The sequence below is a fragment of the Papio anubis genome, chromosome 7 (assembly GCF_008728515.1).
Source record: "Papio anubis isolate 15944 chromosome 7, Panubis1.0, whole genome shotgun sequence".
Lineage (NCBI taxonomy): Eukaryota > Metazoa > Chordata > Mammalia > Primates > Cercopithecidae > Papio > Papio anubis.
In genome coordinates, this window is record NC_044982.1 from 96,462,976 (window position 1) to 96,484,318 (window position 21,343).

General features: G+C 49.5%; 1 protein-coding gene across 1 annotated transcript in view; it reads left to right on the forward strand.

The window, feature by feature from the left end:
- Positions 1–957: 957 nt before the first annotated feature.
- The window catches only part of ST8SIA2 (ST8 alpha-N-acetyl-neuraminide alpha-2,8-sialyltransferase 2), a 76,435-nt gene continuing 56,049 nt past the window's right edge, over positions 958–21,343 (forward strand). Inside the window, exon 1 of the mRNA XM_003901401.3 lies at positions 958–1,280. Within this exon, the coding sequence (XP_003901450.1) occupies positions 1,183–1,280 (98 nt within the window). The 5' untranslated portion in view covers positions 958–1,182. The remainder of the gene's footprint in view (positions 1,281–21,343) is intronic.

Sequence of the window (21,343 nt, forward strand, 5' to 3'; positions counted from 1 at the left end):
GAAAATAAAAGGTAATTATCGAATTCCAGTAAAACTTAATGGGGCCCTTCCCATCCCTGGCTAATGGTTGGTGTGAAATGTAATTTGACTTAAACTGTCTAAGGCTGTGAAAGTGTAAAATATTCAGGAAGAGTGGGGGACATTACCCCTTGTGGGAGCCATATTTTTCTAGAAGGCATTTTGATCAAGACAGGACTCCCAGGGTTATTGATTTTGGGGTTATTGAGAGTCCAAGAACTGAGGAGATGAAGGCCACCCGGCGTCAGTACCGCGAGGGCGGAGGGAAGACAGGAGCTAAGTCTCCCACTGGGGTTCTAGCCGAGGGTTCCAGCCAGGATTTCGTGACCTAGGGGCAGCTCGGAGAGCTCTCCGGACCTAGCATCGGGTCTACAAATGGAGACCAAGATAAGCACCTGGAGGGAGTGGTTTCTCGAGAAAGCCTCGCCGACAAACTGTAGTCAGCATCTTCACCGAAGTTGGCCTGTCTTGGATATTTCTTCTCTCCTCCCCTTCCTCCACCTCCCCTCCTAATTCATCAACTGCTGAAACATCTGCCTGGCTGAAACCGCCTTCTCGCCGCGCGCTGGGGGCTGTCCTCAGGTGTTAGTCTTTGTGTTGAGAAAACTTTGCGAGCAGGCGAGGGAGCTGGACAAAGAGCGGGCGAAGGGGGGCGTTTGCCAGCCTGAGGGGTGCGCCGGGCGGTGCGCGCACTTCCCTGGGCTCAGCTCAGTACCCGGTCGTTCGCGGTGGCCAGAGCTCAGCCTCTCTAGGCCAGGAGTGGCAGCCTCCGGCTGCATCCCCGCGCCCTCGGGAGCTGAATAAAGCCAGGCGGGAGAAGCAAAGGCTAGCAGGTCTGGACGCTGGAGTTGGTGGGAGGAGGCGAGCAGAGGCGCGGAGCAAAGCTGTCAAACTGCGCGCGGAGCCGGGCGCGGGGCGGGGGAAGGGAGAGGAGGGAGGGAGGGGCAGGCGGGAGCCGAAAGGGAGCAGGCGGGCTCGCCGCGCCTGAGCAACCCCTGCCTGTCGCTGCCGCTGCCGCTGCCGCCGCCGGCCCGGACTCGCCCCGAGCGCAGGGTATCTGCCCAGCTGCGCGCGGCGCGCGGAGGCTCCGGCGTCTGCCGCTGCGCCCTCCAGCCCCTGCTCCTCGCGCCGGCCCGCGTGGGTCCCGGCGGACGCGAACCCACCATGCAGCTGCAGTTCCGGAGCTGGATGCTGGCCGCGCTCACGCTGCTCGTGGTCTTCCTCATCTTCGCAGACATCTCAGAGATCGAAGAAGAAATCGGGTAAATAGCTGCGCCCAGGCCCGTGCCACGAGACCTGGCGAGATCTCTCCCTCCTTCCCTACTCTCCACCCTCCGACCCCCTTTGTGTGCGCCGCGCCCCCACCCCCCTCCGTAGCTCCGCTGGAGAGGTAGGGACGGCTTGGCAGAAGGTAGCGGTGACAGGGGCCCGGGACGGTTTGGGGAGAGGAGGGTGGGGGCGCGGCTGCCGTGGGGTGTCCCCGGGCGGGGCTCACGGGAAGCCCCCAGCTGGCCCGCGTCGGGAAGCGGGCTCGCCCACCCTGCCCCCCTGCCTGGCGTGTCCAAGCGCAGTGTCACCGGGGTCGAGGGAGGGCGCCGGGGAGTGTCTCCGGCGGGCGGAGGGGCCGAGAGTGGAGGGAGGCAGGAGTTTCTTTGTCTCCGGCACGGCCGCTTTCTCGCCTTGGCAAAGTGGGCAGGGGGCGCGCAGGGATCTCTGAGCTGGGGGAGGGGTTCCCCGGGCCGGAGCGGAGGGCGGGGGCTCTGCATGGGCTACGGGGAAGCCGAATGTCCCCTGCACACACAGACAGGCACACGCGCCTCCCGCCGGCCCGGGAGCCCGGCGTAGGAGCTGGCACCACTAGAGAAGGGCTCGCATAGCTGGACTGAGACCCCCGCCCTCGCCTGGCTTTGGACGTTCAGCCAAGCCACGGCGACCCGGGCGACCCTGGGTTCCTGCGCGCTCGCAGCGCGGAGACAGAGACATTTCGGGAAAGTCTGTACTGCCGCCCGGTGGGCTTCTGGGCCCTCAAGCGGACGATCTGGCCCTTTTTTCTCCCGACCTCGCCAGAGGTAGGGCGGGACCGCGAGCCCGGATCCTCCCGGCTCCGGACTTCCTGGAGCGCGCACTTAAGGCGCGGGACGCACCAGCTGTGTGTCCCAGAGGCTGAGACTCGCGCCCCGCCCCGCAGCCTTCGGCTTGTCAGGGCGGGCCGTTCTCCAGAACCTCCAAAGGGCGGTAGACGACAGGTGGGGAGGCACCCAGCGTTCTGAGGAGGCCCGAGGAGACCTTCCTGGCCCTGGGTAAGGGGAAGGTGAGGTCTCAGAGAGCGCAGGTCTCTTCCTCTGTGGGATTTGTGCCCTGCCAGGCGCTTTTCTCGAGTCCGGCGCCGCGTGCGCCCCTCCTTTGTCCCATTTGTTACTTCATTTGTTATCTGTGCTAGTTGAGGGTCCGCCACGCTGTCAGTCCCTCAAATGGGAGATGCCAGTCTTGGGCCCAAGCAGGATGCCGAGGCCCCAAGGACCAAAACTTGGGACAAGTGCCGCTTCCTGCTCTCATTTTCTCCCCGCCCCTGCTCTGCTCCCCGCCCCTGCCCATCTCCCCGGAATTCCTTCTGTGAACCCCACTGGGCTTCAGGAGCCCCTCTCCCTGCTTCTGTCTCCTCTCATTCTCGGTTTCCCCAAGAGCTCTGAAAACTTTCACAAATGCTGTGCAGTTAATACACAACGTGCCACCATCTCTCACGCAAAGATAAACATGCTACTTTTCATAGCTGTTCGCCTCAGAAACGTGGATCGGAAAGGAAATCGGGCAAGTCACGTCTTGGGGTAATGGAAGATGCGGTGAGAAGGGCCTTCCTCTGGGCTCTTCGGCTTCTTATTCCTGATGTGGGCACTGCCTGGCCCAGATCACTTGCTGATCTTTGCCCATGTGAGAGGGAAGGCACGGCGCTGCCCATTGTTCTGCTATAAAAACACAAGTGCTGTGGTCATCCAGGCACCCCTAGGTCAACCATTCACTGAATTCTTAGCAAATACCTTCCACATGCTGGGAACTTTTAATTTTTAAAACGCAATCAGGAGATCACTTTGCACATAATGTTGCACTTTCTTGCCAAATGCACGGTGAAGCCTGCGCTCCCCACATCAGGTTGTTCCCATATATGTACACACCCCTGGGACTTGTTTCACTTGAGGGCTCTCTACTTTTTATCCTGTCTCTGTTGGGCCAATCCTAGGAAACAACTGTCAAACAAGTCTGATGCGTCACCTCCTGTGGCATCTTCCTTCCCTGTCGTCCCAGGCTGACCACTGGCTTGACCAGTCCTGACCAGGCCTGAGACACCCCCTCTCCCAGGCTGATGTAGCTGCCTTAGAACAACACTACACATGCCTTTCGACTGGGACAGGCACTCTAGCCCCACTCACCGTCAGCCCCACACGTGTTTAATCCAGAGGAATGGAGGCATATTTTGGGATTCACCATGGCTGGAGAAGGAAAGACACGGGCAGAGCATGGGAATCCCAACAGCACCTTCTGCCTGCTTACAAGTGAGGGGTTTTTTTGGTTTTGTTTTGTTGTTTTTTTGTTTTTTTTGAGACAGAGTCTCACTCTGTTGCCCAGGCTGGAGTGCAGTGGCACGATCTCGGCTCACTGCAACCTCTCCCTCCCGGTTTCAAGCAATTCTTCTGTTTCAGCCTCCCGAGTAGCTGGGATTACAGGCACGTGCCACCACACCAGGCTAATTTTTGTATTTTTATTAGAGATGGGGTTTCACCATGTTGACCAGGCTGCTCTCGATCATCTCAGGTGATCTGCCCACCTCAGCCTCCCAAAGTGCTGGGATTACAGGCATGAGCCACCCCTCCCGGCACAAGTGAGGTTTTATCACTAAATTCATTCTTGGAATTACCTCAACTTTGAGCAGCTGGGCTCAGGGCCCAATAAGAGCCTTGGCACAGTGGCCAGTGAGGGGCGTCAAGAGGGCTCCGCCTTCCTCACCATATGTCTTCCTGGAGACCTGGAATCATACTTAGGAACACGAGTCTGCTGCACCAGCCCAGCCCCTCCATCCCCAACTTGCTCTGGACCTGTGCTAGGGAGGATTACAGATGATCTGCCCGTGTTGGCCCCTGGGAGAAAGCGATGGCTCTGTAAAAGGATGGCTGTTTCTGGGGAGTAATGAACAGTGGGACCCTGTGATCTGTTAGGAAGGAAGGAAAAATATAAGGAACCGCTTTTGGGGGTAACTTTTTCAAGGATTAGGGAACTTTAAAAAGTGAAAGAAGAAAGTAAATCACATGTGTATTATCTGGAGGAATAAAACTGAGATTTAGTTTTCTGAAGCTCTTGATTCTTTTTTATAAAATGAGGCTTTTAATGTGGTGGTCTCAGAGGTCCTGTCCTGCCTGAAAAATTATGCGCCATGAATTGAGGGGCAGGACTTTCTTTGAGGGGAGTTTTCTGAGACACACATCTCTTTTCCTTAGTGATTATTTTCAAAAGTTCCATTTCTGACTCTCTTGCTCTCATTCAGCTGGAGCTGAATAAGAAAACAAAATGTAGAAAGATAAGTTCTCTACAAAGCACCTAGAGAGTCCTGCCTGGTAGCCAAGGAGTGAATTCAAATTCTAAGTCAGAAATTGGGTGGAGCTTTCGTAAAACAGCCCCTGATCAACTCATGCACGCTCCCAAGTTTTAGATCCAATTCGACCAAGTTGTAAGCTAAAATCTTCTGCTTGTTTCTTGGGCTTTAATCCTGATGTAAGTTCCACTAGGGGACTGTGAGGCATCGCTGTCTTGCTCATCATGGTGTCCATGGAACTGGGGACACAAGGCATTCAATAAACATCTGTTGGATGAATATTTTCCTGAGTCTGGCACAATGATGGGCACACACGGCATCCTTGGGCAAAGTTGCAACTCAGAGCTGGCCAGGAACGGTGGCTCATGCCTGTAATCCCAACACTTTGGGAGGCTGAGGCAGGTGGATCACCTGAGGTCAGGAGTTCAAGACCAGACTGGCCAACATGGTGAAACTCCATCTCTACTAAAAATACAAAAGTTAGCCAGATGTGGTGGCAGGTGCCTGTAATCCCAGCTACTCGGGAGGCTGAGACAGGAGAATGGCTTAAAACCTGGGAAGAAGAGGTTGCAGTGAGCCGAGATCATGCCACCGCACTCCAGCCTGGGCAACAGAGTGAGACTCCATCTCAAAAAAAGAAAAAAAAAAATTAAAAAAAAAAAAAAAGAAAGAAACTCACTGAGCCTTGGGACAGGAAGAGAGCATAAGCTCTCCCTGTAGAAACCTTTCCTTTTTATCAATTAGGGTAAATTTGACATTGAGAAGTAACATCACTAATCTGAGATCACAGCCTGGCTGGTTTAGGGCAGGGCAGGCTTGCACAGGTCTCCTCTTTTGTAACCCAATGCACTAATCCTCATACTAGTTCCTCTACTCATAAAGGAATTACAGAAATCTTATTAAAGAGAAGTTGAGTAACTAGTAATGATAACAATAGCAATTATGACAATGGTGAAGATGATGATCATGGTTAGCATTTACTGAGTGCTTCCTAAGAGGCAAGAGCTATTCCAAGTGCTTTATAGGTGTTAACACATTCCAGCCTCATGGTAATCCAGTGGTCACCTACCAGTGGCACTGTTTGTAGAGCTCTGTGAGCCAGATGCTATGCTAACTGCTTTCAAACATGTTTGCTGGATCCTCACCAGAACTCTCTAAGGTAGGTACCATTTCTATCCCCATTTATTGATGAAGAAACTGAGGCCTGGAGAGGTTGTATACCCTGCTGATAAACTTGTGATAAAGCAGCTGTGTGGAAGGCCAAAACCCATGCATGCTCTTGACCATCATGCTAGACTGCCCTGTCCTCTGAGTTATTTTTTTCACCCTGAGCTAATATTAGGGAATACATCTGAAGACTAACTCATCCCTGGTGGTTCTTCCAAAGGCCCAGAGTTTTCCTGAGAGCCTGGTCTGGCCTTAGTAGTTGCTCCATCAGACATTTAGAAAGAGAGAAGGTGAATGAGGAGGACCAGAGGAGGACTCTGAGCACATCTCCCCAAAATGTCCCTCTAGTCCAGCTAAGTTCAGTGCCATGCTGGAGGACAGAATGGCATTAACCCCAGCTTGTTACACAAGGTCACCTGCCATGGGTATGAGCATTCCAGACTCTCAGGTGGAGCCTGGGGCTAAAGTGACAGGAGGAGGGAAAGCTCCTATTCCATTGCAAACCTGATTCTGATGTCAATGGAAGGGCCCTGCCTCAATACTACATGCTGTATGTTTGGGCATCTAGGTGTCTGGAGCAGGGGAGATAGTAAAGATGTTTAACAACTGGTACCTCTCCAGCACCAACCTGTTAGAATGGACATCTGACCCATCAGAACTGATGCCATCCAGTACACCACGACCAGGGGTCCTAGTGCACACCAGCCAAACACCAGGCCCTGTCTGGGAAAACACTAGACAAGGAGAGGCTAGCTCTGATCATCAACCATGATGAGATCTGTGAGCAGGCAGCAACTACTGCCAACAGCGGAGAGTGAGGTGAGGTGCATCATTTAGTGGATGAGTGCACGTGGATGGGAAAGAAAATGACCTTGAGCAGTCACAGTCCAGGCACTCTATAAGAAGTGCATATGTTTGCTCAAGACAATGCAATTTTTTTTAAAGCCCATTCTTCTCCCTAGTCCTGGTGTAATTCACTGAAATATAAGCATGATTGGAAGATAAAATAGGAGAGAAAGAAGGTCTGGTTTTAACTCACTTGCTCCAAGTCCTTGTTGCCAACTGTTCCAAACATCACATTTAAATTGTAAATAGATATCCATCTTAGAAACCAATTCACCACTCAGTGCCTCTTTCCTCCTGTAAGGCAGGGTTGCTAGGTTTTAAACATGTTTTAGGTTTTACAAATTGGAAATGTTGTAGATTGCAAATTATAAATACTTCTTCGAGAGAGGGGATTCTAGAAAGGCTCTTATTGCTTTTCACAGGGCATACAAAGCAATGCATCATCTGACCTTTACCTCTTTCTGTAGCCAGCCTGCTCTGTCTTCTCCTTCGAGGCTAAGGTCTGGTATCTCCTAGATCCCGTCCCCTCCTGAGACATCTACATTGGTTGCGCCTCCTGTATGCACGCTTAGCACCCCATCATGCAGCACCCCATGGAGATACATTTCACAATTATGTTTTATTTATCCTTTATCCCCAGCCCCTGGTGATACGTACATGATTTAGTAAATGAAGCCCATAAAATATTTTTTGAATGAACAAACTCTGACCAAGGATATGGCAAAAATAAGCATTCAGCCTCTCTGCTCCCAAAAGTACATACTATTCTAACAATTGAACACCCTCCACTTGATCTGGAAGCCCTTGCTTTTCCTATGTATCTAGCATGGAAGTGCAGCCCGGTGAAGAGCACAGTCTGGCTATGACATTATTCACCATTGTGGAATGTTTCAGGCCAATGGAAATAAAAGCCCCTTTCTAATTTGTAAAAACACCCAGTGGTGTTTGCCCCCTGCCAGTTTAGATAAAAACCAAAGATCTAGAGCCCAGATGCCAAGCCTCTGCCGGCTGTTGGTTCTCCAAAGAGCCCTTTCCAGCCGTTGGTTCTCCAAAGAGCCCTTTCCAGCCCTCCACTGCCCACGGTGCTGCTGAGGCTGTCCCCTCCTGCCTGGAAGGACAGCCGGTCCTGTCTACTTTAATCCCCTTCAGGGCTTCCGTAGTGGCGTTGAGAGCAGACCAGGAATGCAGGGCCAGCTGTTTCCTTGCAAGGGCTGGTCCCCAGGTAGGATGCTGGAAGCTGAGTGTTAGAGACGTTGACAGAGTAAGAAATGTGAGGTCAGGTCGGGATGTGTCGTCTCAAAAGATTTTCCTTATGAAGCACCTTCTAGTGGTGTTTTGAAAACACTGGTCAAACCAGCGAATCCTGCTGATGGGTCAAGACTTGGGGCAGCTGTGTGGATCCTAGATGAGGTCAGGAGCCTCATCTCTCTCAGCTGTCTCAAGCAGAAATGAGTTAGAGACAGATGGGAGGACACAGTGAAAACGGCCAGGGGAGGGACAGGAACATGAAAGCCACCAGCTGAGCGAGTCAGGTGGCTGTCTCCTGCCAGGGCGTGGGGACAGGCTCATCTTCCGGAGAGGCGCTGCGGGGTGAGACACTGTCCCCTGTGGCCGACTGGCTGACTGCCCCTGGGCTTGCTCACCATCTCTCCAGAGCTGAGGCAGGTCCTTAAGCGTTGAGATTAGTCACTCTCCTAGGTGGCATCTGGGCTGGTTTTAAATTCTCCCCAGTCTCCTGCAATTCATCACCCGGCTAGGAGGCTGCCCAGTGTCCTGACGGGACCTGTGTGTCCCCGTGTTTTCTCAGCTTTGGCTGTCACTGACTTCGCGACAATGGCCATGAGGGAATGGCTCCAACTGGGGAGAGCAGTGGCCCTGACACGACATGTGTCTGTATTACACATCGGCAGTCAAGGTTCCTCCTGACACCTTCGAGAACTTGGGATCCCGATTCACTCCCATGGGAAATCCAGCATCCCGCCTTGCTGTGTGGGTGTGCCTTTGACTTCCCAAACTGCTTTGCAAGCATGAAGCTCTCAGCTCTGTCACAGGGTTTCCCAGAGCCTTTTTGTTATCATCGGAGGAATGTGGAGGGACTAAGCTCTGCTTCCTGGGCCTTTTTTAAGGTTCAGGGCAACAATTCCTCCTCTCCCTCCTCCAGCTTCTTAGTTGATGGCCAAAGAATGAAAGGACCCCTGGGTCAGTGGTTCCCAAATAGTGAGCCACAGATGAGTGGTGATCTGAAAGGAGATAGGAAAAAAAAAAAAAAAAAAGCACAACGTAGCCATGATTATTAATAGTTTCAAGTTGCCAGCTGCCATTGCCTGGAAAGAACTCTTCTATATTCGGAGATAATGTTCCTTTTTCCTTTGGGATACTAAGATGTCCTTTCTTTTATGAAAGGGGGTGATGGTAGCTATGACATTCTCCCTTGGCTGAAGAGGGTGGTAACCTCATGAGTCCCCAACCCCAGTGTTTTGGAAATACTATGGGTCCTTGAAATCTGATAGTCTAGGGTCTGGATCCACAAGGTACGCTGAAAAGCTCACTTCAGGAAATAGCCTCACTCCTCACATATTTTCTTCCCCATGGAGATGATGCCAGCAGAGAATAATAACAAAGTCATTTTTTGTCTGTGTCTGCTGGGGTCCCAATGATTTTCTAAACACTTTAGTTATCTAAACACCTATAATCCTCCCAACAGTCTGAGGAGGTCTATCTATGTTATTATTATCTCCCTTTTACAGATTAGTGGACTGAGGCCCGGAACAGTCAAATAACACAGCTAGTAAAGTGCAGAGCTGGGATTCAAACCCAGGCTCCAGGGAACAAGGAGAATTCTCCAAAAACGATGTCTTAAATGGCATCCAGTGGGGAAGAGATGCGTGCTTGTATTTTCAAGGAATAAGCGTTGGGAACACAAAGGTCTGTGGGAATGAGAACCCTGGGATGTAGTGATACTGAAGGAACCTTAGGGGATAGCATGCTGGAGCCCAGGCCATAATGGGACATGGCAGCCAAAAAGATCAATACAATTTAGGGTTGCCAGCTCCAAAACACCTTAATGCGGAATGAGGGCCAGAGGCACACTGCTCTGCCTCTGCCTCTGCCTCCCCTCTTTTCCTCTCCTCTCACACCCGCTTCCCCCCACGGAATCTCATCAGAATGGCTCCAGAGCATGGCATTTGTTTGACCATCTCATTACCAGAGAGAGAGAGAGAGAGACACTGAGAGAGAAGAGAAAAACAACACAAATGATTAAGGCCTGGAGAAATTTTCTTCTAGGGGAAGACAGAAGGGTTGGTGCTGTCAGCTTTCCCAGGTCAGTGGAGCCTGACAAGGAAGGGAGGGAGGGAAGGAGTGAGGGAGGGAGCCCTTCGAGGAGGGGCCAGGTTCATGCAAGGAGGTAGCACATCCCAGGGAGCCCCCTTTCCTACGGTAACCACATTCTGCTGAGAACTCACATGGATCACCTCACTCAACCTTCCCAAGCACCCTGTTAGCCCGTTTGCAGATGAGGAAATGGAGACTCAGAGAGGTCTTGGGACTTGCTAAGGTCACACAGCTAGTAAACATGGAGCTGGGATTCCACCCAGGTTTGCCTGACTCCATGGTCCATCTGGTCTTAGCCACTTTTTTATACTGCGGTTACTTGGCTGCTCGCCCCCATTCCTCATGCCTCCTGCCCTGGGCCTCCTACACTTTATTCCTTTTTCTGTACCATGCAGAGAGTTTGCACAGAGATGCTGGAAACTTTTGAGACAGTAGAATAGACTCATCATTGTCAGATAACTTCGCAAACACAATGGCATCTGTCACCATTGGGCACCACACTTCAGCGGAGGCTGTGGAAGAGGCAGACATACCTGGACTCTACCCAGAGAGGTGTGAGCACTTGTTATTGAGCTTCGCCAGTTCTAATTTTGAAAACCGGCTGCACGTGGAGGAGCGATACCCAGGGTTAATTCACACCTTCTTGGTAAATGCCAGAGTAGCTTAAATAATGAAGGCGGGAGGCATATGATGTCTGGAGAAAGTGAATTAGTAAATTGATAGGGCAGGTGACTTTAGTTCGCTATTTTCCTGTAAGCAGTAAAGGCCCTCCCTCTGTATCTCTTGAGGTTCCCACAGTTTGGGATTTGACTTTAGGTGGACTCAGGATGATGCCCAAATTATACGCTAATCAAAACATTTAGTTCCCAGGAGAAGCAAAGAGAAGGGCAAGAGAGAAACTCCCCGTGGTGTCCTGTCTTGGCCCGGGCAGGGAACCTCTTAGGCCAGCTGGACACAAAGGCAGCAACGTGCTGACAGATGGCATCCCAAAGAAAGACCCGTGATGGCCCAGCCTTGGTGGTAAAGCCAGTTAGGGCTCCACAGGCCCTTCCCCAACCTGCCAAAACTGCCCACGATAGCTCTAACCTCCAGCAGAATGCCAGAATGACTCACGCATTCATCATACATCTCTCCCTGCCACCAACCGGGGGCTTTACTTTTATCTGTAAGGACTGACAAGTTCTTGCCAGAGTTGGATTCATGGCATATGATTCAGGACATTGGGCCATACCTTTGGAGAAACTGAGAGCTACTCTTGGAAGATTAAGGCTCTAGTCTTCAGTGGAACACTCATTACCTGTGTGACTTCAGGCAAGTGACCTCACCTTTCTGAGTCTCAGTTTCCTAATCTGTATAATGGGGTTAATAATACCCAACTTCCAGTGTTCTGAGGATTAAATAAAATACAAATGGTGGGAATGTAAAATGGTACAGCTCCTATGGAAAACAGCATGACAGTTCCTCAAAATATTTAACATAGAATTACCATGTGATCCAACAATTCCACTTCTGGGTATATATTCAAAAGAATTGAAAGCAGGGGCCAGGTGTGGTGCTCATGCCTGTAATCCCAACACTTTGGGAGGCCGAGGTGGGTGAATCACCTGAAGTCAGAAGTTTGAGACCAGCCTGACCAACGTGGTGAAACCCTGTCTTTACTAAAAATACAAAAAAAAAAAAAAAAAAAAAAAAGCCAGGTGTCGTGCTGCATGCCTGTAGTCCAGCTACTCAGAGGCTGAGACAGGAGAATCGCTTGAACCCGGGACGCAGAGGTTGCAGTGAGCCTAGATCACACCACTGCACTCCAGCCTGGGCAACAGAGCAAGACTCCATCTCAAAAAAAAAAAAAGAAATTGAAAACAGGGACTTAAACAGGTATTTGTACACCCATGTTCATAGTAACCTTATTCACCGTAGCTAAAAGGTGGAAGCACCCAGGTGTCCATCAATGAGTAAACGGATAAACAAAATATGGTAGATGCCGGGCATGGTGGCTCACACCTGTAATCCCAGCTCTTGGGGAGGCAGAGGCGGGAGGATATCTTGAGCCCAGGAGTTTGGAGCTGCCTGGGCAATATAGCGAGACCCTGTTCTTAAAAATTAAAAAAAAAAAAAAGCTATATACATCCAATGGAATATTATTTAGTCTTAAAAAGGAAGGACATTCTGACACAAACTATATGATGGGCGAACCTTGAGAACATTATGCTAAGTGGAATAAGCCAGCAGTCAAAGGACAAATACTGTATGGTTCCACTTATATGAGGCATCTAGAGTGGTCAAATTGATCGAGACAGAAAGTAGAATGACAGTTGCCAGGATCTGGGGAAGGGGAATTTGTTTAATGGGTATAAAGTTTCAGTTTTGAAAGATGAAAAGAGTTTAGCAGACGGATGGTAATGATAGCTGCAGAATAATATAAATGTCTTAATGCCACCGAACCGTACACTTAAAAATAGTTAAGATGGTAAATTGTATGTTATATGTATTTTACCACAATTGAAACACACACAAGCACAAGCAGCCAGAACAGTGCCTGGCAGGTGCTCAGGACACGCTGACTTACTTTAAGAGCACAGTTGTGATTTTAAACAAAGCAGCATCAATGTGGGTATTATTTAATTTTAAAAATAATACGGTGCTGAAAAGCAGATACAGAGGAAATGGAGGGAGTAAAGGGGGGAGGTGTGGCTATAGACACAGAATTAGAAAAATACAAATCATCACTTTGTTGTATATTTAGACACACAAGCTGGAGGCGGCCCACATCCCCAACATCTGGGATTTAGGATTGTGGAAAGTGCAGGCATACATTTATGTGGCCACTCTGAATTCTTGTTGGCTGGCCTGCCCATGTAAGTTTAGTGGAGGGGCCCATAAGGTTTTGCCAAAACCTAAGTTGCAAGGAGGGCTCAGAGTGATGGGGGAGGGAGACCAAGACAGTCCAGAGCCCCCTCCCTCCCAGACGCAGCTTTGGGAAGTCTCTTTCTTTATCACCTGCCTAGGGGTGGCCTCTAAACTGTTTTTGGCTCAAGGGTGAACCTGAAAAGAAATGAGTCCAAGATACCGATCCCAAGATTTGGCTCCTGCTGAGCTGGGAAGAGGTAGGGCACAGCTGTCTCTTCCCTTTTAGGCTCAAGCCGCACAATCTCTGTAATACCGCAGGAAGGAGCAAGTGAGGTGGATTCCAGGAGGCTTGAGATGCCAAAGCCAATTCTCAGACTTGAGAGAGCATCACAGTCACCTCAAGGACTTGTTGAAAACAGAACGCTGGACACCTCCTGGAGTTTCTGTTTCCACAGGCCTGGGGCAGGGCCTGAGAATTTGCATCTTTAACAGGTTCCAGGCGATCCTGACACTGCTGGCCCATTTCAGGATCACACCTTGAGAACCACTGGGCTAGAGCCTTGTCACTCGGTGTGGTCCTCAGACCAGCAACATGGACATCATCTGGATGTTTGGTAGAAATGTAGTGTCTCAGGCCCTACTCCAGACCCTAGACCTGCGGAATCTGAATCTGCTCAGTAACAAGCTCCCAGGTGAAATGTATGCACACTCTGCTGGGGGAATGATTGGTTTCCCTGCCTTCTACAGAGCCTCTGCCCTAAGCAGTGACCTTGGCCCATCACACCAGGGGTAGCCTGTCAGTGTGGCTCCACTGCCCATCACAGAGTCAGCCTAGAGTGACCTCCAAATGGATATCAGAAAAATGAATAATGATTCTTGGCCAGGCACAGTAGCTCGTGCCTGTAATCCCAGAACTTTGGGAGGCAGAGGTGAGTAGATCACTTGAGCCCAGCAGTTCAAGACCAGTCTGGGCAACATGGCGAAACCCCATCTCTACAAAAATACAAAAATTAGCTGGGCGTGGTAGTGTGTGCCTGTAATCTCAGCTACTCAGGAGGCTGAAGCAGGTGGTGTGTGCCTGTAATCTCAGCTACTCAGATCACTTGAACCCAGGAGGCAGAGGTTGCAGTGAGTCGAGATGTCACCATTGCACTCCAGCCTGGGCATCAAGAATGAAACCCTATCTCAAAAAAAAAAACTACAAATAAAAATGAATGGTGATTCTTATTACAGCCACTCGTTGGATTCCTGAGTGTATGCCATGAGCTTTTTATACATTGTTTCACACATTTATTATAAAACCCCTTCAAAACCCATTTTATGGACAAGTGAACTGAGACTCAGATAGAGTGACTGCTTAGGAAACAGAAAAAGAACTTAAACTATTTGGCGATCTAGCTGGCTCTGTTCCTAGATGCCAGGGGTTTAGCCTTTAGCCATTAGCCTACTTCTCTTCCTTTGTCCTCCCAAATGAGGCCCAAGGCGTAAGATGAGGAGAGCAGAAATCTCAACCAAGGGTTGAAGTGATTTATTACATGAGTCCAAGGAGGACACAGTGCATCCAGAAACAAGCTTGACCTGGTGCTGGAGCACTTGAAGGAAATTTCTAGAGAAGCTGGACAGCAAAGCGCTCATCAGCTGTGTCATTAAGCCCTCTAATGAGCTTGGCTAGGATGTGATCATTCACACAGCACAGGGCCCCACTTCACAGTTGGCGTACGTAGTCACAGTTCCCTAGAGTTCTGGGGGTTCCTGAGTGGATCTGGTGGCCTGCCCAGCCTGCAGTCCAATTCCAAACTCCACTCTCAGTTATAAAAAGCAGGGGAATGGAGAGGGGAGGCCTCTAGGGGTGACGGAAGGCAAGTCTAGGGGAGCCTTTTAATACCAATCTGCTCTTCCAGATAAAGAAAGCCTCCAAGCAGGCTGGAAGCCAAGAATTTAACTGTATTTATTTTTGCTATTACCTTCTATTTAGGGCAAGGGATATTGGTATTCTATTTACGGTAGTAGTATAAAGATTCCTTTTGTGATAAATTCATTTAAGTTTTTAAGTGAGTCAATTTAAAGGAAAGTATTAAGTCAATAATGTCTAGTTAGCAAAACGCATGAAGGTAGACCCGGAAAATGTTTGAAGTTTATGCAATGACGTCCCAGCCTTTCTTCTTCCCCATAGTCATTATCTGCCCTGGATGGCAGCAAACTCGTGACAACTCCTTGCAGAACTTCTCTCCAGAGTGAGTGAGTTAATCCTTCAGAAAGTACCTACTTACGGAAGGCATTTATAACTGTGTCTGGAAATGGCCCAACACACAACAAAAGAATCCTTGAGGCCGGGCGCGGTGGCTCAAGCCTGTAATCCTATGGCTCAGAGGCTTTGAGACGGGATCTGCATGCGCCTGTAGGATCTGGCACCATCCTGAGCTAACACGGGTGAAAAACCCCGCCTCTACTACAAAATACAAAAAACTAGCCGGGCGAGGTGGCTGGGCTTCAGTAACTGAAGTACTCGGAGGGCGAGGCAGAACATGGAACCGGAGGCGGAGTTGCAGTGAGCTGAGATCCGCCACTGCACTCCAGCCCAGCCATAGAGCCAGACTCCGTCCCAAAAAAAAAAAAAAAAAAAAGAATCCTTGAATAAAACAGCCTTATGAATGATTGAAACAGTGTACACCAACCCTCCTCCAAGAGACCTTGGTGGTCCCACCAAGAGGAGAGGATGCCTTAGGCCCAAGAAGACCTATCACCCCGGCAACACCACTAGATTAGACCCTCATCTCACCGTCCTCTGAAGCTCCCTGCCTCTCTCTGGCACATCTCCCCACACCATGTTTGTTGTATGGTTTCTTTTCTGCTTGTTAGCTTGTAGTTCCTTGAAGGCTAGGACTGTTTCAGATGTGTGCCTGCTACAGTGCCTGGTAGAGAGTAGGTGCTCTTTTAGAGAAAGAAGGGAAGGAAGGAGGGAAGGGATGAAGGGGAGGGAGTAAGTTCCTTGAGGGAGGCTGAGATAGGCCCCAGTTACTGATATTCTGGGATCACTTACATATTTCTCTCTATGGCCAAAAGAGAAAAAAATGTGGTAGGGTCTATATTAGCTCTCTGTGCAATTGTCTGATTTGAAATTCACTGAGTTCCTTATTTATTTATTTATTTATTTATTTATTTATTTATTGAGATGGAGTCTCGCTCTGTCACCCAGCCTGGAGTTCAGGGGCGCGCTCTCAGCTTACTGCAACCTCCACCTCCTGGATTCAAGCAATTCTCCTGCCTCAGCCTCCTGAATAGCTGGGATTACAGGTGTGCTCCACCGTGCCCAGCTAATTTTTTTATTTTTGGTAGACATGGAGTTTCACCACGTTGGTCAGGCTGATCTTGAATTCTTGACCTCGTGATCTGCCCGCCTTGGCCTCCCAAGGTGTTGGGATTACAGGCATTTCATTTTTGCCCCTCTTTTCATGAAGAAAGACCAGCCCACAGTTTAAGTAAGTATTCCTAACAGGCTAATCCACAGTTCTATATGGGCTCTGAGGTCTTGTGCACAGAAGCCAGAGGATTGGAGGGATGTGTCCAGAATTGGGAATCAGGTGAGCTGGCTCCAGGCAGGCTGAGATCAAGCTGATAACAAGGAGATTAATAAGGGCCTGCAACCTCCTCAGTCCTGTATTAGGGAGGAGGGTTTTCAAATCAATGCTGGTCTGGCTGGCTTAATCGTACCTAATCTTACCTTTTGAAGCTCATGCGTTTGGGAGTTGAGATCAATTGAGATAAAATAAAGTAAAATGTGTTGACTTTGGGGTTTTTAGTCTTCATCAGAGTCCCATTGTGTGGTATTGTTTTTATTTTCTGTCTTGGAAATAGGCAGAGATTAGCTGCTGGAGAGAGTTGTTCTGTCTGGACTGGGTGGTCTGTTTACTTTTGTTCTGCTTTTTTCCATTTTCCACTCGATGATTCTTCATGAGGGAAAGGCCCATTTCTTTCCTGTTCATCTCTATATAGTCAGTGCATGACACCTGGCAAATGCTCAGTAACTATTTCTCAAATGCAGCATTGCAGCGTCACCAGCGCAGACTGTGTGCCGTGAGCCACCCTGCTGGAAAAGCCAATCTTCTCCCGATTAGGTGGAAAAACAGCAGCCTTATAAGGCACTCACAGTGCCCCTGGAGAAAGGCATCAGGACGGGTTCCTGGTGCTTGATTTCTGTGACGGTTACCATGAGCTTTGTGCAGTCGTTGCAAACTGTGTGTGAGCAAAATGCATCCAATCCATTCCAAGCCCTGTGCTGGGTGCTGACAACTGAGAAGATGAGTACAGCATAGGGAAGGTGCTTATGGAGCCTGTGATCTGGTGGGGGAGCGAGTTGTTGTACGATGATGAGGAATGTGTCTGGAGGTGAGAGTTTGGGTGTCTGGGCTTTGGTTGTGGATTTGCCACCACCAGGCCATTGCCCTAAGGGCCGGCCCTAACCTCTTTGGGCCTCAGTTTTCCCATTTATAAAAAGTGGACTCAATGAACCCACAGGTCTTCACTTGCTCTAGAGCAACAAAACTGGACAGCTGTCTCAAGGCGTTTTCCTGTGGAGTGGAGTTCAGCCTCACTGGAAATAGCAAATCCATTTGCTGCTATGCCTCTAAATTCCTTGCCCTGAAATTTTAGAGCAGGGCAATAAATAGGTGTTGGTCTATTTTCACCTACCACCTGCTCTACATTAAAAAGAAAAGAAAGCTGCTATATGGCAAGAGGAAGACAAGCTAATATACTGGGTATCTACTGTTTGCCAGGCACTGCATTTGACATTTTCACATCTCAATGGAATGTCCTGGTAAACTTGCAGGACGGGGAGTAATAGCATCATCATTGCTGCACCCCTCAGTTCCACTTAGAGGACAATTGCATCACAGCAGGATTGGTGTTCCTGTCAAATGATGTCCTGTATACCAAGTTTTAGAAAAGCACATGAGTGCATGTAACGGGATGTAGAAAAGCTCTTTTCAAGCATAGTTAAATGTGGTGATTTTGGAAGTCTTTTTCACTTACCTATCAGGAAAATTCATTATCACCAACAAACATCTTATGAGCGTAGTATATCAGCCTAAATGCCATCCCTGACCTCCCATGGTGAGCTCTGACAGGTAATAAAAACAAAAATAACAATAGCGTGCTTATAGTACTGATGATTCATACCATAGGAGCTCCAAAGCGGGGGTTCCCCACCAAGGACTGGGAATGAGAGAAGGCAGGATTTGGGGGCTTGAAGGAAGGGCCCAAGGACTTGAGCTGGGAAAAGAATGACATTGGTGACCTAGATGGAGAGAATGGCCAGAACCAAGGAAGTTTCCCGTGTACAAGGAGGAGCCGTTCTCACGTTTGTGATGTGGCTGCCACAGACTCTGGCAGTGCCTAGAGGTAGAGGAAAGTGGGGGAGGACAGAGGGCTTGGAGCCAGGCTGTCAAGGGCCGAAGAACTCAGACTTGATTCTTTGAGGGTTTCTTTGGTTTAACATGGGGTCCAGAGACCTCTGAAGAATCTGTGATGGGGTTCAGGAGATCCACGAACCCCCTGAAATTGTAGGCATTTTTCTGAGTACATGATTCAGACATTTCGAAGGATTCCCAAAGGGACCCACAAAAGCTAAGAGGAGCCACTGTGGACAGTTGGGGTCCTTGAAGTGCTTTGACCAAAGGTATGTGCAGACGATGCGTCAGTTGCTTGGAGGGGGCAGGTGCTGGGAAGATCACCCAGGGGAGTAGCATTGAGGGCTGGGCTGGGGTGTTGAAAAGGAAGAGGGACTTAGGAAACCATGATTATGAAGAAGACGTGACAGCTCTCCAACACTCTCGGGACAGTCAGTAACGCCTGTGTGAACAACTGAGCCCACTGTGGGTGCAGGACATCCACGGGGAAGCTGTGTGTTATGGTCCTGTAGTGAGTTTGGTTTTAAACATGATGATTTTAAGAGGCCGAGTTTATCTATGTGGAAATGAAGACATTTAAAAATTATGAAGCCACCACTTGCAGGAGCAACTAGGGGATGAGAGAGCAGCAGAACCACCCCTCTTTCATTTTATAGGTACAGCCACTGAGGCCCTGAAACAGGAAGTGACTTCTCCACAGTCAACTCAATGGTGGGCAGCTGGGGACCAATTCATAAGAGAGTAACAGGAGAAGTTAGGCTGGAGGTGGAGATCTTAAGCCATGTGGGGGAGATGGTAATTGAAACTCTTAGTGTAGATAAAATCTCTAAAGTAGAAAAGACCCCAGGATTAAGCTTGGGTCTTTGCTCTGATTTAGAGAATTGGAAACGGAAAACCAAGGTAGCAAAGGCCATGCAGAAGGGCAGTGAGAGAAGTACGAGACAACCAAGGGGAAGAAGCAAGGCAAGACAGGCGGGTGCTCCCGGCAGGAGGGTCCTTACAGAGGAGGGCCTCAGGCCAGGTTGTCAGCAGATCCCTAGTGGCATTTGAGAGACCTCCTTTCTTGGAATTGTGGGGTGAAGTGAGATTCCAAAGAGAGGTCCCTGATAAAGGGGCCAGTGAGGGCAGACTGGCCTTGCGGGAGGTGTGAAAAGGAAGTAGAAGCAGGTGAGGGGTAGAGGCAGGCAGGAGAAGAATGTTTTACAAATAAAATAGTTCATCTGTAAAAATAAAGAAATGAGAGGAGGGGAAGGAAATGGGGAGAGGTTCAATGATACGGTCACAGTCAGGTGAAAATGAGACCAAATGGCAGAAGTGGGGAGGGGAAGAAGAGGGATGAAGGTTCAGAGACCATCTGCTGGGGTGAGCAGGGCCTGGAAACATGGTGAATTTTAAAGGGAAGATCCTCTAACCCATTAGGCTCTTCTTGCCTTTCAAGTTGTGGCCCATGCAGACCTCTCTGCCTGATATTCTTCCCACAGCCCTTTGCAAGGCTGGCTCCCTGTCTTCCTTCAGAGTTCTAACAAATGCCATCTCTTGGAACAGCCCTTCCTGTCCGCTCTCAAGTATCCATGCAGTCTGGTATCCACCACCACTTGCCTCTGTGTTTTCGGTTTGTTTGTTTGTTTGTTTGTTTGTTTGGAGACAGGGTCTTGCTCTGTCTCCCAGGCTGGAGTGCAGTGGTGAGATCTTGGCTCACTGCAACAACTGCCTCCCAGGTTCAAGCAAGTCTCATGCCTCAGCCTCCCAAGCAGCTGGGATTACAGGCGTATGTCACCATACCCAGCTAATTTTTTGTATTTTTAGTAGGAACGGGGTTTCACCGTGTTAGTCAGGCTAGTCTCGAACTCTTGGCCTCAAGTGATTCGCCCGCCTTGGCCTCCCAAAGTGCTGGCATTACAGGTGTGAGCCACTGCACCCAGCCCTTGCCTGTTTTCTTCTTAGCATTGCCCAGTAATGGGTAGGTGTTTATAGCTCTGTTCCTTTGCTGTCTGGTGTGGGGTGGGCGGGGGTCAAGGGAGGCAGTGAGTGTGTGTTTGTTTCATGTCCCCAAATTTCTGTTTTAAGCACCTTCAAACTGGAGACTATCTGTCTCCATTCCCACTGTGACCCCAGAGCCCCGCTCACTGCCTGTTGCAGAGTAGGTGCTCCGTAATGCTCAGTAAAGAAAGGCATGTTAATTGAAACAAAAAGAAGGGAAGGTAGAACTCAGCCATAACCTATCCTCCTCTCAAAAACTTTTAATCAGAACAATAATTACATTAAAATGAAGATAGCATCTGCCAGCTGTTGATGTGTTTTCATTACCTCTTTTACTCTTCACAGTTCACCCTTCTGAAGGAGTGAGGAAACTCAGTCTTGGATATTCTGCGGGTTAAGGTGGAGCTAGGGACCACACTGAAGCCTGTGTTCTCATTTGCACCTCATTTTATTTTTATAGTATTGTATCAAAGAGGCATGTTTGTCAAGAAAACAGGGAGGCCATATCCCGTTTCCCTCCTCCTCCTGGCCAGGGGGTGGGTAGTTTCTGTGCATCCTCACGGCACACTTACTGAAGTACTGCCCTGTTCCAGATGTGCCCCAGGAAGCCCTTTGTGTGCCAGGGTGCTTCACACATGCATGTGATCTGCCCAGGACAAAAGGGTTAAATCTCCTGTCCACTTGTCCGGCCCCTGTGGTCATGTTGAGAAGTCAGCAGGGAAGAATTCTCTCTGCCTTTGGATTCTTCTAATCCCTAGAGAACTCTGGCCTTCTTTCCTGAAGTTTTCTATAAGAAATTGATGGCAGGAGTGTGGGGAGAGGGTGAGGCTCTGAGGCAGCCCCGAATGTGACGCCCTCAATGACACCTTCGGCCATTGCCCTCAGGGCACCATCTACAGCCACCAGCCCAGACCCTGGGGGCTAATAGGCTCTGACTTTCATGCCCCCTCCAGGCTCAGCCCAAAGTGGGAGTCTGTGCTGGCACTCAGGGCAACAGGAAAAGCAAAGGAGAGAAGGACCCATTGATTCTTCTTTGTACCTCTCTTCTGTGGGTGTTCAGAACAGAAGCCAGCCTCCCTGCCTTCTGCACAGCCTGAATGTCCTGATGGAATCTGCTGGAAATATTAAAAGCACAGGGCCAGAACTGCCAAGAAGGAAGGCA